General features: G+C 37.2%; 1 protein-coding gene across 3 annotated transcripts in view; it reads left to right on the forward strand.

Annotated features, from left to right (window-relative positions):
• Positions 1–14,203, forward strand: part of PRKDC (protein kinase, DNA-activated, catalytic subunit) — a 126,427-nt gene that overhangs the window by 3,278 nt on the left and 108,946 nt on the right. For all 3 annotated transcript variants that reach the window (XM_029069344.1, XM_029069345.1, XM_029069346.1), the window contains exons 2-21: positions 291–367; positions 470–562; positions 1,386–1,460; positions 1,817–1,925; positions 2,196–2,308; positions 2,408–2,507; positions 3,591–3,646; positions 3,728–3,758; positions 4,535–4,692; positions 5,980–6,126; positions 6,758–6,922; positions 7,455–7,623; positions 8,542–8,591; positions 9,637–9,774; positions 10,901–11,047; positions 11,626–11,741; positions 12,293–12,452; positions 12,756–12,842; positions 13,466–13,585; positions 13,821–13,980. In XM_029069344.1, the coding sequence (XP_028925177.1) occupies positions 291–367; positions 470–562; positions 1,386–1,460; positions 1,817–1,925; positions 2,196–2,308; positions 2,408–2,507; positions 3,591–3,646; positions 3,728–3,758; positions 4,535–4,692; positions 5,980–6,126; positions 6,758–6,922; positions 7,455–7,623; positions 8,542–8,591; positions 9,637–9,774; positions 10,901–11,047; positions 11,626–11,741; positions 12,293–12,452; positions 12,756–12,842; positions 13,466–13,585; positions 13,821–13,980 (2,271 nt within the window). The remainder of the gene's footprint in view (positions 1–290; positions 368–469; positions 563–1,385; positions 1,461–1,816; positions 1,926–2,195; positions 2,309–2,407; positions 2,508–3,590; positions 3,647–3,727; positions 3,759–4,534; positions 4,693–5,979; positions 6,127–6,757; positions 6,923–7,454; positions 7,624–8,541; positions 8,592–9,636; positions 9,775–10,900; positions 11,048–11,625; positions 11,742–12,292; positions 12,453–12,755; positions 12,843–13,465; positions 13,586–13,820; positions 13,981–14,203) is intronic.

A 14,203-nucleotide genomic window follows, 5' to 3' on the forward strand; every position in this document is an offset into this window, starting at 1 on the left:
ATTTCCATCCTGTGCAAGATTTTAAACTGGGAAAACCCTGTCTCAGACCAGACCTACTTCACTTTTCCCGAGACCAACCCACCCCATGATCCAGACCAAAGTCTAGCGCTCTGGCATGAATTTATCTTCCTGCCTGCTTTCTTTCCTTTTCTTTCTTTCCATACTTGCTGTCTTGACAACATGCTTTCTAGATTGTTTGGTGCTATAGAGTAGACATGAGATAATTCCATACCCTGTGCCCCAGTGTTAAGGTGGTGTGATTCCTTAACCTTTTATTTGTTCTTCTACAGCCTTACATACTTCCTTAGTCTTTTCCAAAGAATTTGGATTACCTGTGTTCATTCGCAAATCTCTTGACATTGAAGAAGTAAGTTGAAAATATTCATTTTCTTATTATTGTCCTGCAGTAATTCTCTAATCTTTAGGTGGCAGATTTTTTGATTTTTAAGGCACTTTTTTTTTATCCTAGTTTCGTGACTGCAGAGAAGAAGCCTTAAAATTTTTATGCATTTTCTTAGAAAAAATTGGTCAGAAGATTGAGCCATATTCCTATGATATTAAGGTGGGTGAGGAAAAAAAATACATTGATAAAGCCGTCTGTTTTATTTTTTTCCGTAGTTTTATTGCACTGTTTTTTTAAGAAGGTGAAATATGTCATTTGTTTTTTCCAGTCCTTATTTTCCATTTAGACACTTTGCTCACTTTCACATTTTGTAATGGGAACAAAATGAAAATACTACTTTTAATAGGTTTCTTTGTACTGTTGTTATTGAAAAAACCTCAAATATAATATGTAACTTTGCAGTGGTTGCACAAAGAAAACATTAAAAAAAATCAGTCAATCACATTTATTGAGCACTTACTGTGTACAGACCATTGTACTAAGCGCTTGGGAGAGTACAATATAACAGACACATTCCCTCCCCTCAACGAGCTCACAGTCTGGGGGGGATGGACATTAATATAAATAAATGAATTAGAGATATGTACATAAGTGCTGTGGTGCTGGGGTGGGGGGAATGAATAAATGTGTGCGGGTTAGATTGTTGTAGGAGAGTAGCAAGGTGAGGTAGAAGGAAGTGTTGTTCTTTAGTCTTGATATCATACAGGTCTGAAAAAGGGATTTTAATATTGAGTTGCTAAAGCCCTGTATGGGATAGGGGCTGAGTTTGACCTGGTTTTCTTGTATCTAACAGTGCTGAGTATAGAGCTTGTGCACATAGTAAGCACATTATTGTTAATGTTAAGAGTATTATTAGGACAAAGAAAAAAGCAGTGGTCATATTAGCTATTAAAAGTACATTCATGTTAGTTGTAATTGAATCTGTCATTAAACCTTGGTTCTTTCAACTTGCTGATGATATTGATATGCCTTTTAACCCTAGAGCGTTTGTATCAGTGTTTATTCAAAAGACAGAGCGGCAAAATGTAAAATCCCAGCCCTGGAGCTTCTGATTAAGGTAAAGTGAAGTAATGTTTCTTCCTGACTTTCTAATACTTTGGCACTAAGAATGTGGGTTGTTAGGTTAAGTGAGCAGCTACCAATTGCCTTTTATTTGTGAGGATGATAAAATTGGGAGGGTAGTGAGAGCAAGTAATTTAATGAAGGGTCTACTCACATTTATGAAAGCTACAAGTTATGTGTTTACTTTTCTATCAATTCCTTCTGGGACACCTTACCCAGTTCCTGCCCCAGCAATTCTTACATGTTCTATTAGTTTTGTCATATTTTGCAACACAGTAGCACTGAATCGAACTGTTAGTCTCCCACCTGCTTATAATATCTATGAACAATGACAATTTTATGTATTTTCAGTTACTTCAAACCCTGCGAAGTTCTAGACTGATGGAAGAATTGAAAGTTGGGGGGATCTTTAATAAATTCTATGAAGAACTGGCTTTGAAAACAAAAATAACAGACACAGGTGAACTAGCTTTGTTTAAAAGTAATATGTTGAATGCTTTTATGACTTCTCATAAGAGATGTTAGAAATATAAATCTTTCCTGTCTTTGAATGCTCAGTTCTCCCCTCTTTCACTCATTTCTACTATCCGATTTGTTTTATAATTCATTATGAATTGACTTTTAAGATAAATACCGGATTTAGGTCCTCAGCTCATTTCCACTTTCACGTTAGGTCTTTGAGTTTATTAAGATGAATCTTACAACAACTTCAGAACTTTTTTTTTTCCAGTGCTAGAAAAGATATATGAGCTTCTAGGAGTCTTGGGGGAAGTACACCCAAGTGAAATGCTGTGTAACTCTGAAAAACTGTTTCGGGCCTACTTGGGTGAGCTCAAAATGCAGGTAAGAGCGTGACATGATGTATAGTGTTTAAAAACTGGAGTACATATCCCAGCTTCTTTGTATATTTTCAGTTTAATGCTCTCCAACCCTTGCTTTCAGATGACATCATCAACAAGAGAACCCAAACTACCAGTAGTGGCAGGGTGCCTGAAGGGATTGTCTGCCCTTATGTGTAACTTCACTAAATCTATGGATGAAGGTACTGTTTTATTGTTCTCTGAATGTAGGATATCCCAGTAAAAAAAAGTCTTTGATTTGTACTCCAAAAATACTACAAAATATTCTAGTACAAAATATTCACTACAAAAATAATTCTAGTACATGTCGCTCTCTTTGTGCCCTAACCTGAATTTCTAAGTGGGTGGCCTGTGTTGGTTTGATGTGACCAACCCCAGGAAGGGATGAGGTGCTTATTCTGATGGAGGTAGGGGCCCCTGTTTTTGTCTGCTCATCAGGGAAGAGACCTTCTCCTTGCTTTGCACACAGTAAGCGCTCGATACGTATGATTTGAATGAATGAATGAATACCCACCAGGAGGTTTACAGTCTACAGGGACATTAATTGACATTAAACTAAATTGCAGATTGAAAATAGAATCTAAGGATATATATAGACTGTTTATAGGATTGTTTAGACTGTGAGCCTGTTGTTGGGCAGGGATTATCTCTATCTGTTGCCGAATTGTACATTCCAAGCGCTTAAAACAGTGCTCTGCACATAGTGAGTACTCAATAAATACGATTGAATGAATTAATGAAAGTATAGAAATACTATGGGGCTGGGGTGACTATCCAAATGTTTTAGGCAGTACAGAGCCAAGTATATCGGCAGTGCACAGGCAATGCAATGCACAGGCTCTTAGAGAAGGCCTCATGGTGGAGATGTAATTTTAGGAGGATTTTGTAAGTAGGAAGTGTGGTGATCTGTAGCTTAGGAAGGGGGAAGGAGTTGCAAGCCTAGGAAGAATGGTGGCAAGGGCTCTGCAGTGGGATAGATGAGATTAAGACCAGACTGCAAGTTCGTTATGGACAAGAAACTTGTCGGTCAATTCTCTTGTATTGTCCTCTCCCAAGCGCTTAGTACAGTGCTGTGCACTTAGGAAGTGCTCAATACCATTGGTGGTGGTGGTGATGATGATTGAGCTACAGAGAGTAGGTTGGTGCTTCAAAATCTTTGTATAAAAGACATAACGTGTTCATTCAAAAATTATACTGATGTCATTTGGGTGCTCAGATTTGGTCTTCCAGATAGAAAATCTCTCCCACTTTTTTCCTTCTGGCAGATCCCCAAACTTCAAAGGAGATTTTTGATTTTGCAGTGAAGGCCATTAGTCCCCAGGTAGGATTTGTAGCGCACGGGCATAGTCTTATAACTGTGCTCAAAGTATGGACATTTATAGTGAATCTTTTTCTTAAACAGGTTGATCTGAAGAGATATGCTGTGCCTTTAGGTAAGGTCCACGTTTTTGGTAAATATAAATATTCTTTTTGCAATCTTTGAACAAAACAAAAGAAGAAAAAGCACGTTAACTGAAATGTGCTCTATTATAGATATGCTGTTTCCGTCTCTCAGTCTTGCTGGGGACCCCATGGCTGTAAAATAGCTGTGCATAACTGAACTATAGTTTCACTCCTTAATTCCTCAGCTTTCTTACCGCACCTTTCAGCTGAATTTGGCATCTCAATTCTTCTGGACTCACCTTAAGGCAGAGAGGTTTGAGGATCGTGTGGGATCACGAGTCTGGGTGTCCGGATCTGGGTTCGAAACCCAGATCTGCCACCTGCCTACTGGGCGACCTTGGCCAAGTTATATAACTTCCCTGTGCCTCAGTTTTTTAATCTGTAAAATGGGGATACAATACCTGTTCTCCTTCCTATTTAAACTGTGAGCATCATGTCGAACAAGGACTGTTTCTGACCTGATTATTTTGTATCTATCCCAGTGTTCAGTACAGTGCTTGTCATATATTAAGTGCTTAACAAATGCTCTTATTATTACAATCTGATGCTTCACTAATTATTTGTGGAAAAAAAACTTGTGGGCTTGGTTTTATTCTGCTTAATTAAATTCTCTTTGTATAAGTAGTTTCATTTGAGACATAATTTCATAGATACCAAAACCTTCACAGTGGGCTATTGACAATTTTAGAACCTGGTTTCTTGTCAGATTATTTTCTACTTCCTCAGTTGTTCTTGTTCATATTTAAACTTTTTTTTCCAATTGCAGCCGGTTTGCACTTGTTTACTGTTCATGCTTCTCAGTTTGGCACCAACCTTCTGGACAACTACGTTTACTTGTTTGAAGTGATGGCTAAGTGGTGTGGCCACACAAATGGGGAACTGAAGAAAGTTGCACATTCAGCTCTAGATTCCTTTCTTAAACAGGTACTACAAGTTCAACTTTTATAAACTCACAGATTAGTTCATCCTTTCGTTCCTTGTTGCTCTTCCTACAATTCCTCAATTTACCACAGTCTCAAGTCCCAAACCTGTATTTCACTCCTGGTGTTATGAAGATACTCCAAACAGAAGCTTGTGGATGGAGACCAGTGTAGAATTTGATCAGTATTGGTAATTTTTTTCTAACATGCCTACATCTTCCGTTGTTGCTCTTTACAAGTTCAATGCCATGTTATGCCTTTTCTTCTCTCAGCCTCCAGTAACCCCAAGGAAGTGAGAAGCAGCATGACCTAGTATTTACTTACAAATTACTTATTAAATTATTTATTCATATTAGTTTCTGTCTCCCCCTCCAGACTGAAATTTGTAATGGGCAGGGAAAGTGTCTGCTAATTCTGCTGCATTGTACTCTCCCGAGAGTTTAGTACAGTGCTCTGCACGTAGTAAGTGCTCAATTGATACCGTTGATTGATTTGATGGGAAAAAGCACGGACTTAGGAATCAGAGGACCTGGGTTCTAATCCTGGCCGTACTGTATCACCTTGGGCAAATCACTGAACTTCCCTGTGCCTCAGCTACCTCATCTGTAAAAGGGGATTAAGACTGTGAGCCCCATGTGGGACATGGACTCTGTCCAATCTGATTAGCTTATATCTACCCCATGTTTATTACATTGCTTGGCACATACTAAGTGCTTAACAAATGTGATAGAAAAGTGTAATTCTTGCTTTCTATTACTATTTGGCTGAGAAACACAGTTTTCAACTGTTACTACATACCAACAGGGTTATTTCCCATAGTTTTTGCATCAGAAAAGTTTTGCTTTCCTCATTCATTTTGAGAGTCAGACCATCCTTTTTCATCACCATTATCAATCATTATTTACTGTCAGGATCTGGGTCAAATTCCCATCTGGGTACTCTTTCTGAGTGCTTAGTACAGTGCTGTGCACCCAGTAAGAGCTTTTAAAATACTATAATTGCTACTATTACTACTGAGTTCTCAAAAGTACTCAAGAATGAACTGGTGGAATTGGAAAATAACCCTTGATTTTAAGGTAGTAAATTCTTGGGGCAGAAGAGTTACTCTTCACATCACCAATATCTTTTAATTAATTACTATTTACCCTCTTCTCAGGTATTTGTTTTTTTATGATCCTTCTGAACAATAGAACTCAAATGAAAATTTTTAAAAAAATGCATAAATTTGCATTTTTACTTTGATGATCACTCTCTCAGTTTAAATTTTTATTGATATAGTATGTAATTGCAGATTTCTCTAATGGTGGCTAAGGATGTAGAATTGCACAGGAGCAAGCTACAGTACTTCATGGAACAGTTCTATGAAATCATCAGAAAAATAGACTCAACCAACAAGGAGTTGTCCATTGCTATTCGTGGATATGGACTTTTTGCAGCAGTAGGTGTTTTGTTTCGTCTTTGCCTCATTTACATTTTTTTTCTAAATTTTCCAAACACTCTGAAAGTGTACAAATTCACTAGTTTATATTTCCTTAAGTTCCAATATAAAATATAAGGTCAATCCTCCCATATTTTGAAAGATGTGTGAAGTTATTCCTGCGGCTGAAGGGAGCAAAAGTATGGTCAAACATATGCATATCACCCCTGTGCTTAACTTGACAACACCTTTGTCCAACACAGTTCCCTGAATCTTCTTGTAAATTAGTAATAATATTATGTTGATTGGAAGAACTGTTCAGAACAAAACCACTTTAAGTTCCTAGAATGATTGGAGAATTGGGTTCAGTAATGAGAGATAGTTGTCCCTAAATTACACTTTATTCTCAAATGTGTTGAAAGTGTTTTTGGCTGAAGAGATTTTTAACTATTATAATACAGTATTTTAGATTTATTTGATTTCTGAAAAGAGCATTTTCTTAGCAGTTGGGAGCCCAATTTTATCTTTAGCGTAGGGTCTAGTGTAAAAAGGCAATTTAGCAATATTAGATGGCTTTGATCGGTTTTGCATATTCCATTGATATGAAATTACTAAATATTAAAATAGTTTGTGTTTTTGTCTCTCATTCAAGCCTTGTAAAGTTATCAATCCCAATGATGTGGATATTATGTACATTGAGCTCATTCAGCGTTGCAAACAAATGTTTCTCACGGAGGCAGAAACAATAGATGACCATCTCTTTCAGCTTCCAAGTTTCCTCCAATCTATTGCAAGTGTCTTACTTCACCTTGATAAGGTAAATGAAGTTAAAAAGACTAAATATATATTATTTTAGCTACAGCCATTAATTGTGATCTGACAACACTTGTAACAATATTGCTTTTAAAATTTGATTTTAAAAATTTGCTCTCACCGCCCCCCGTTGATATATTGGTTTTGAAATGGAAAGCAGATTTGCTGAGAGAAGCAGATTCATAAAATCTTTAACATACAAACAGTTCTGCTATATAACGTTTCTGTGTCATTATAAAGAGTAATATAGCCTACTTCTGGGGTCTCCAAAGCAGAAAAAGTCATGCTGTTTCAGTTGAATTTAGCTATTAAAATGCTGCATTTTCCCAAAGTTCACTGATGAAAATGTTTCATTCAATTTTTATACAAGCCATAAGTAGGCAAAATGAACCAGGGGGAATTTTTTAATTTTTCCATTTCCTATTTTCTTCCTTGTGTAATCTTTGTCTTGAGTCCCCTCTGAGAATTCAAACTGTGTTTCTTGATGGTTAACCTCCCCTTCCTTTGACATCAGTTATATCCTTTCTCTACATTAGGTTCCTGAAGTGTATACGCCAGTTCTGGAACGCCTTCTTGTGGTGCAAATAGACAGTTTCCCACAATACAGCATTAAAATGCAGTCAGCTTGCTGTAAGGCCATAGTGAAAATTTTTTTAGCTCTGGCAGGAAAAGGACCAGTTCTGTGGAACTTTATCAGCACTGTGGGTAAGTTGGAAGTTTTTATGTTCCGAATTTTTAAAAGATAAGAAATTTACTGGTTGGCTGCAAGGCCTAAATGGAAAGAGCTCCGGATTGGAAATAAAGAGAAGTGGATTCTAGTCCCAGCTCTGTTTCTGACTTGTGGTATGGTATGTTCTTGGACAAGTCACTTAAATTCTTTGTGTCTCACTTTCCTCTTCTGTAAAATGGGGATGATAATATTTGCCTTTTCCTTCCTCACAGGGGTGTTAGGAGGGTAAAATGTCATCAGTGTTGTACAAACACCTTGGAAAAATAAAAGTGCTCTACAAGTACAAAACATCATGAATTATAAGCATTTGTTTTCTAAGAGCTGCTCATACCAGAGCCCCCTGTAGGTCCGGAGGCTGTGGCTGTTGAAGTTGCTAGTGGGTATCTGTAGGGCTAGGGGCGTGCGTATTGAGGTTAGGGTGAGGAGCTTCCACTATAGATGGCAGAAGTGGGTTCATCAGTGTCCCTTGATGGAGTCACTGCTGTCACCTAGGTAAAGGAGGGGGACGTGGACTGGAATGAGTGTGTAAGGAAGAGGAAGCACCCCCTCCGCCCCCCCAGAGGGAGAGAGAGTCAGTCCTATCAAGAGGGAGAGAGAGGTGATCCTTTGGTGTGTAGAGACAGACCAAACAAGGGGATACCTAATAAGAGGAAATATGCCTATGCCTGACCCAGTCTCAGGCAGGCTGGTCACCCCTTGTGGGAGATGCTAGGGACCTTTGCTTTTCATCAGCCTCTTGGAGAGTAAATGGAAATATTGCTAGTCTGTGCAGGGAGGGCATGGGTCAGTCATTACTTCTGTAAACCTCCCAAGAGTAGGTGAGGCTATGTTCACAAATGGAACGTATGTGTTAAAACATACTCTTTAATGTGTTTAAAAAATTCTGTTTTCAGTGCACCAAGGATTGATTAGAGTCTGTTCCAAGCCAGTCCCCTTTCTAAAGGTAAATTACATTTCATATCTATTTAGCTGTAGGCTACACCAAGTTTGTTGCTAAGATTTTTTGGAGAGCAGATAATATGTGATTAAAATGGATTCTGATAGTGCAAATATGTGCAGGTTTTCTTTAGGTGCATCATTTAGGCTAAAACATTCCCTAGTCTTTTTCCATTCTATTTTGGCAAAATAGAGTAGAGTTTTGTGTTTATGAAAATATTTTGCTAATTAAATTGACATAGTTTTACATTTCCATTAATTATATGTGTTCTGATAGCATTACAGGTGAGAGGAAAATTTTCCATTTCATTTTGTTCAAAATGAAATTATTAGCTAAGTTCTAAGGATTTCTTAACCAGGGTGCAACTCGTTAATTCAAAATCAATGTAGTCCCAAGATTATAAAAACAAAAAGAGGCCTACTGATCTACAGAAAAGATCTTGAGGAATAAGAAAATTAATACCTACTAGCATCAGCTTCTTTCATGCAGCTATAGTGGCTCGACTGTATTCTGAAAAATCTGAATGACCATTTCCATTGAAAGATTCAGGTTATTTATTGAGTGCTTACTATGTGTAGAACTCTCTATTAAGCATTTGGGAGAATACAGTGCAATGTAGTAGGTTGGATGTGAACCCTGCCCAATAGGAGTTTATAGTCTAGTTGGGGAGACAGACATTAACATAAATTGCAGGAGGGGAAATGGCAGAGTATGAGATATGTACATAAATGCTGTGGGGATGAGGGTGGAGTGAGGATGGATGAAGCATATTTCCCACTTTGTGATCCACTTTGCAGTCTGTAGAGCCAGGCCCTCTTGCACTGTGCAGTGTTAATTTTGGTCTGAAAGTTCATGATGCCTTTTAAACTTTCTGACCCAAAAGTAATTTCCTATTTGTCCTTTCTGTGAGAGAAATAAGTCACCCGGAATTTGGTAAATTCTGCAATTTAACGTTTGTGTTGTCGAAGACTGTAACAAGGCTGTTATTTCAGTGCCTTGTACTTGCAATTTTGTTAACAATGGTTGCTGATTAATTTATGCTTTGGTCCAGGAGGCGTATGGGAGAGATGCTTCTGAGTCAGATGACAGTTCTGCATTTGGTGAAGTCAGAGTGGGGAGGTGGAAAGTACCTACTTATAAAGATTATTTGGATCTTTTTAGAAGTCTACTAAACTGTGACGAGATGAAGGTAAAAAAAAAATCTCACAATTGAAACTTGTTCTGATGAAGCACTTTGAATTGCAACATCTTGGATTTGTGGGATAACTCTGGGTAGTTTGCACAGGTGATGCAAAAAAGGGTGGGAGAATAGGGTGGAGAGATCAACCACCATCAGTCTTATTTCCTGAGCACCTACTGTATGCAGAGCATTATTCTAAGTGCTTGGAGAGTACAATATAATAGAGTTGGTAGACAGGTTCCCTGCCCACAAGGCTCTTGCAGTCTACAGAGCTAGACAGACTTTATAGATTTTTTTGTATGGTATTTGTTAAGAGCTTACTCTGTTAGGCACTGAACTAAATGCTGGGGTCGATACAAGTTAATCAGGTTGGACACAGTCCATGTTCCACATAAGGATCAGAGCTTTTATCCCTATTTTACAGATGAGGTAACTGGGGCACAGAGAAGTGAAATGATGTGCCCGAGATCACAAAGCAGAGAAATGCAGAGCCTGGTTTAGAAGCTAAGTCCTTCTGACTCCCTGGCCCATGGGAGTCAGCATGGCTTAGTTTAGAGCATGGGCCTGGGAGTCACTAGGTAGAGTTTTGGGGACCTAGTCATGAGTCCCTAGCTTGTGGGATGAAATTGGTCAGCACAAAACCAAGGGTGGTGATTTTGGGGTAATGTCTCCCTTACCCAGGCCCCATTCCCCATTCAGTAGGAGGACTCAGAACAACAGTTAGGCTATTCCAAGGTCAAAGTTAGCTGGAGGCTTGTTTTGAGTTCAGCATGGTGTTCAGCTAATCAGTTGATCAATTCTATTTATAGAGCACTTGTTATGTGAAGAGCACTTACTAAACACTTGGGAGAACACAGTATGACAAATAGCAGACACCTTCCCTGCCCACAAGGAGCTTAGAGTCTAGAAGGGGAGACAGACATTAATATGAATAAAGCTTTGTTATTCTGGGTGAGAACTGGTCTGGCTGGGTAATGACTGAGATAAAGATTTAGACCCTGGCAGGATTCTTCTGCAGTCCACCAGATACCCATTCTAAGAATTTAAAAGTTTGGTGTTTTTTTTAATCAAAAGGCATATGTCATAAATATATGTAAAAGAAAGTGCTCATGCCATTTTTAAATTCATTTCAAAGGATTCTCAATTAGATGAAACATTTCTAATTGTAAATTCGCCACTTCAGTCTCTGAATCATTTGCTATATGATGAACTTATAAAATCTGTTCTGAAGATTGTTGAGAAATTGGATCTTAATGTGGAAAAACAGAATACTGGGGAAAAGGTGAGTCCTGTTTTCTTTTGGTTTTTTTTTTTCAATTTTCACTGTTTTTCCAGGCAACCTGCTTGGCTCAGTCTTAAACTATTACCTTTCAGAACAAATGTAAACTGTGAGGCAAAATTGAAATGTGTTTGCTCTCTCAGATCAGGTGATTCATGTCTTTTAAAGTTTTGGTTTCTGTGTGGGTGGCCATATTAATAAGTAATAAATACATAAAATTAACCATTCTATAGTTCCATAGATATGAAACTAGAAAACTGAACATGCAAATTATTAGTTGGATAGCAAAGGGAACAGTGTGAAGGGGCTAGAGTGGAGGATCTATTAGGTGACTTCAGTCCACTCTCTTGTCTTTACACCTTCTGTTCTGTTTATCTGGTAATAGTTAAATATCGTTCAGTGACATGGAATGAGAGGAGCAGTGAGGTGAAAATGAGAGATTGGGTAGGGTGATGATAGTAAACAACAAAGGAGCATTTCCTAAGGGAATGGTAAAGCCTGTTGTTTTATAGGATTCTGGGATGGATTGCCTTTTTTGGTTTGTTTCATTTCATTTTTCTCTGATAAAAAATTTTTTTCAGGATGAAAGTGAAGTTAGCAATTTGTGGGTGATTCCAACATCAGATCCAGTTGCAAATTTGCATCCTTCTAAGCCCAAAGATTTTACAGCTTTCATTAACCTAGTGGAATTCTGCAGGTATTTTTGTAGTAAATTATTTGAGGGAAAATTGCCTGTGATTAATTGTGTCAAAGAGACTTAAACTAATTGTGCAATCATTTTGTATATTTTAGGAGTTTTGTGATAAGGACTTCTTTTGTTACATGTAACATGACCTTGGAAAATACTTTCATCAAATTTTCATAAGTAGTTTTTCTCAGAAATTAATTGCCTTGTCTTTGTTAGCTGATGTGTCGTAGATCTGTAGGTATCTAAAATTCATAAAGGTCTTAGTAGAACATCATTAGATCAATTTCAAAAGTTAGTCATTACTTTCTCAATTCTTAACTGCTTACTAGTTGAGGACAAATATTTTTCCTCTGTGGAATACAGTGTTTTACAAGTAGCTAGCCCTGGAGGGTAATCATAGTCTTGCTTTCCTCCTAAAACCATTTTGGAGATAATTAAAGTAATATAATGAATGAGGTCAGTCATTATTCAGTTTATATTCTATATTCTTTCTATGTATCTGAGTGACGTTGAAAATGAAACAAATCTCTTAATGTTGAACATGCATTTTGCCTTCACAGAGACATCCTCCCAGAAAAGCATGTTCAATTTTTTGAGCCCTGGGTATATTCATTTGGGTATGAGCTAATTTTGCAGTCCACACGATTACCACTTATTAGTGGTTTCTATAAATTGCTTTCTATTGCAATTAGAAATGCCAAGAAAATGAAATACTTTGAGGTAAGCCTTTTAAGGGGAAATATGATTTTTGAATTGACATATGAAGTTGCAGCTATATGAGAATATGCTATAAGCAGACTTTTTATTACAAATGCTGGAGTGATCTGCTATTCTTCCATAGTGGGAAGTGATGGAGAAAGTTGAAATGTATAAATCTGTTCAGTTTTTACTTTATCATGAATTTTGTTAGACAGTAGCATGATAAACTGTGGTTGCTATTTTTAAGGTATCAGGAGATAGTTATGTGGTGCATTTCATTAAAGTGCAGTTATTCTATTCATGTGACATTATTTCCTTTGACAGGGTGTAAGTCCAAGGAGCCTCAAAAAAAGTCCTGAAGACCCTGAAAAGTATTCTTGTTTTGCACTATTTGCTAAATTTGGGAAAGAGGTAATGATGTAAAATATTGATATATCATTAAAAATGGTGGGTACAATATTTAAACACCTGTAGAACAATGTGTTTTTCTAGAGCAGGAAGAAAGTATTTTGTGATTGTTAGTAGTCTAGACTACTATTGCATTTTCAAATTTTAAACCCAAAGCAGCTGTTGTAATCTTTCAACTTTTATAATAATATCCTACCTGAATTATGAAAATTCATTCTCAAACCTTAATGTCTAGTGATATTTAATGTCTTGTGTAGAGAGCTGGAAATTAAGACTAAACTCAAGCTTTTCTTGACACTGTATGCATATATTAAGACATTCATAAAACATACTTTAAGTTGATCTGTAGATGACACTGTTTATGAATGATTTGGTATAAGTTCCATAAATGAAATCTTTGAGAACATTACAAGCTTCTCAATTTACCAAAGGTGGGGTAAAAGATTAAAAAAAAAAAAGAAAAAATTGATATTGCTGAATATAGAGGGGTAAAACACATTGTTCCAGCAAGAGTTATTTGCAGATCACTATAGTCAAGCAATATCAGCTATGTTTTTGCTGTCCTTCAATGTTTGACCAGTCTCTAAGGCAACATTGAGGCTTTGTGTTGATTTTTTTTTTTTAAGGTTGCAGTAAAAATGAAGCAGTACAAAGATGAACTATTAGCCTCCTGTCTCACCTTTGTGCTCTGCCTGCCTCATGATATCATCATGCTAGATATTAAAGCGTACATCCCAGCATTACAGGTGGGTGCGTAGATTAGAGTGCTAACTATACTTTCATTAACAAATACTGTACATTGTTTAACCTTGTATTATAAAGTAAGGTAAGCTTGTTATGAGGAGCATAAAGATATAAATCTAGAGATTGATAATCATTACTTAATCCTAGAATTTTAGGCATTTAGGTTTTTTTATTCCCATGTTAATCAACCACTTGGCTTCTGTGTGTGTGCATTTATCTCTGTCTGTCTCTCTGAAGATGGCTTTCAAGTTAGGTCTGAGTTATCCACCACTGGCTGATGTGGGCCTGAATGCCTTGGAAGAATGGTCAATTTACATACCTAGACATGTCATCCAACCTTACTACAAGGACATTCTCCCCTGTCTCGACAGTTATTTGAAAACTACAGCTTTATCTGGTACGTGGCTTGTGTATTTTACATAAGAAATTTAATAGTAATGCTTTTATTATTTATAAGATATATTGAGCATGAACAATTAATAGTTGTAAGAATGCCCTGCAAATCAATCAGTTGCATTTATTGCTTACTATTGTATAGAGCACTATACTAAGTACTTGGGAGAGTGCAGGGGGATTTGGTATATGTGGGAGAGGGTAAAGAGGCAGGGAAGAAGAGGAGA

This window comes from Ornithorhynchus anatinus, chromosome 7, assembly GCF_004115215.2.
Source record: "Ornithorhynchus anatinus isolate Pmale09 chromosome 7, mOrnAna1.pri.v4, whole genome shotgun sequence".
NCBI lineage: Eukaryota > Metazoa > Chordata > Mammalia > Monotremata > Ornithorhynchidae > Ornithorhynchus > Ornithorhynchus anatinus.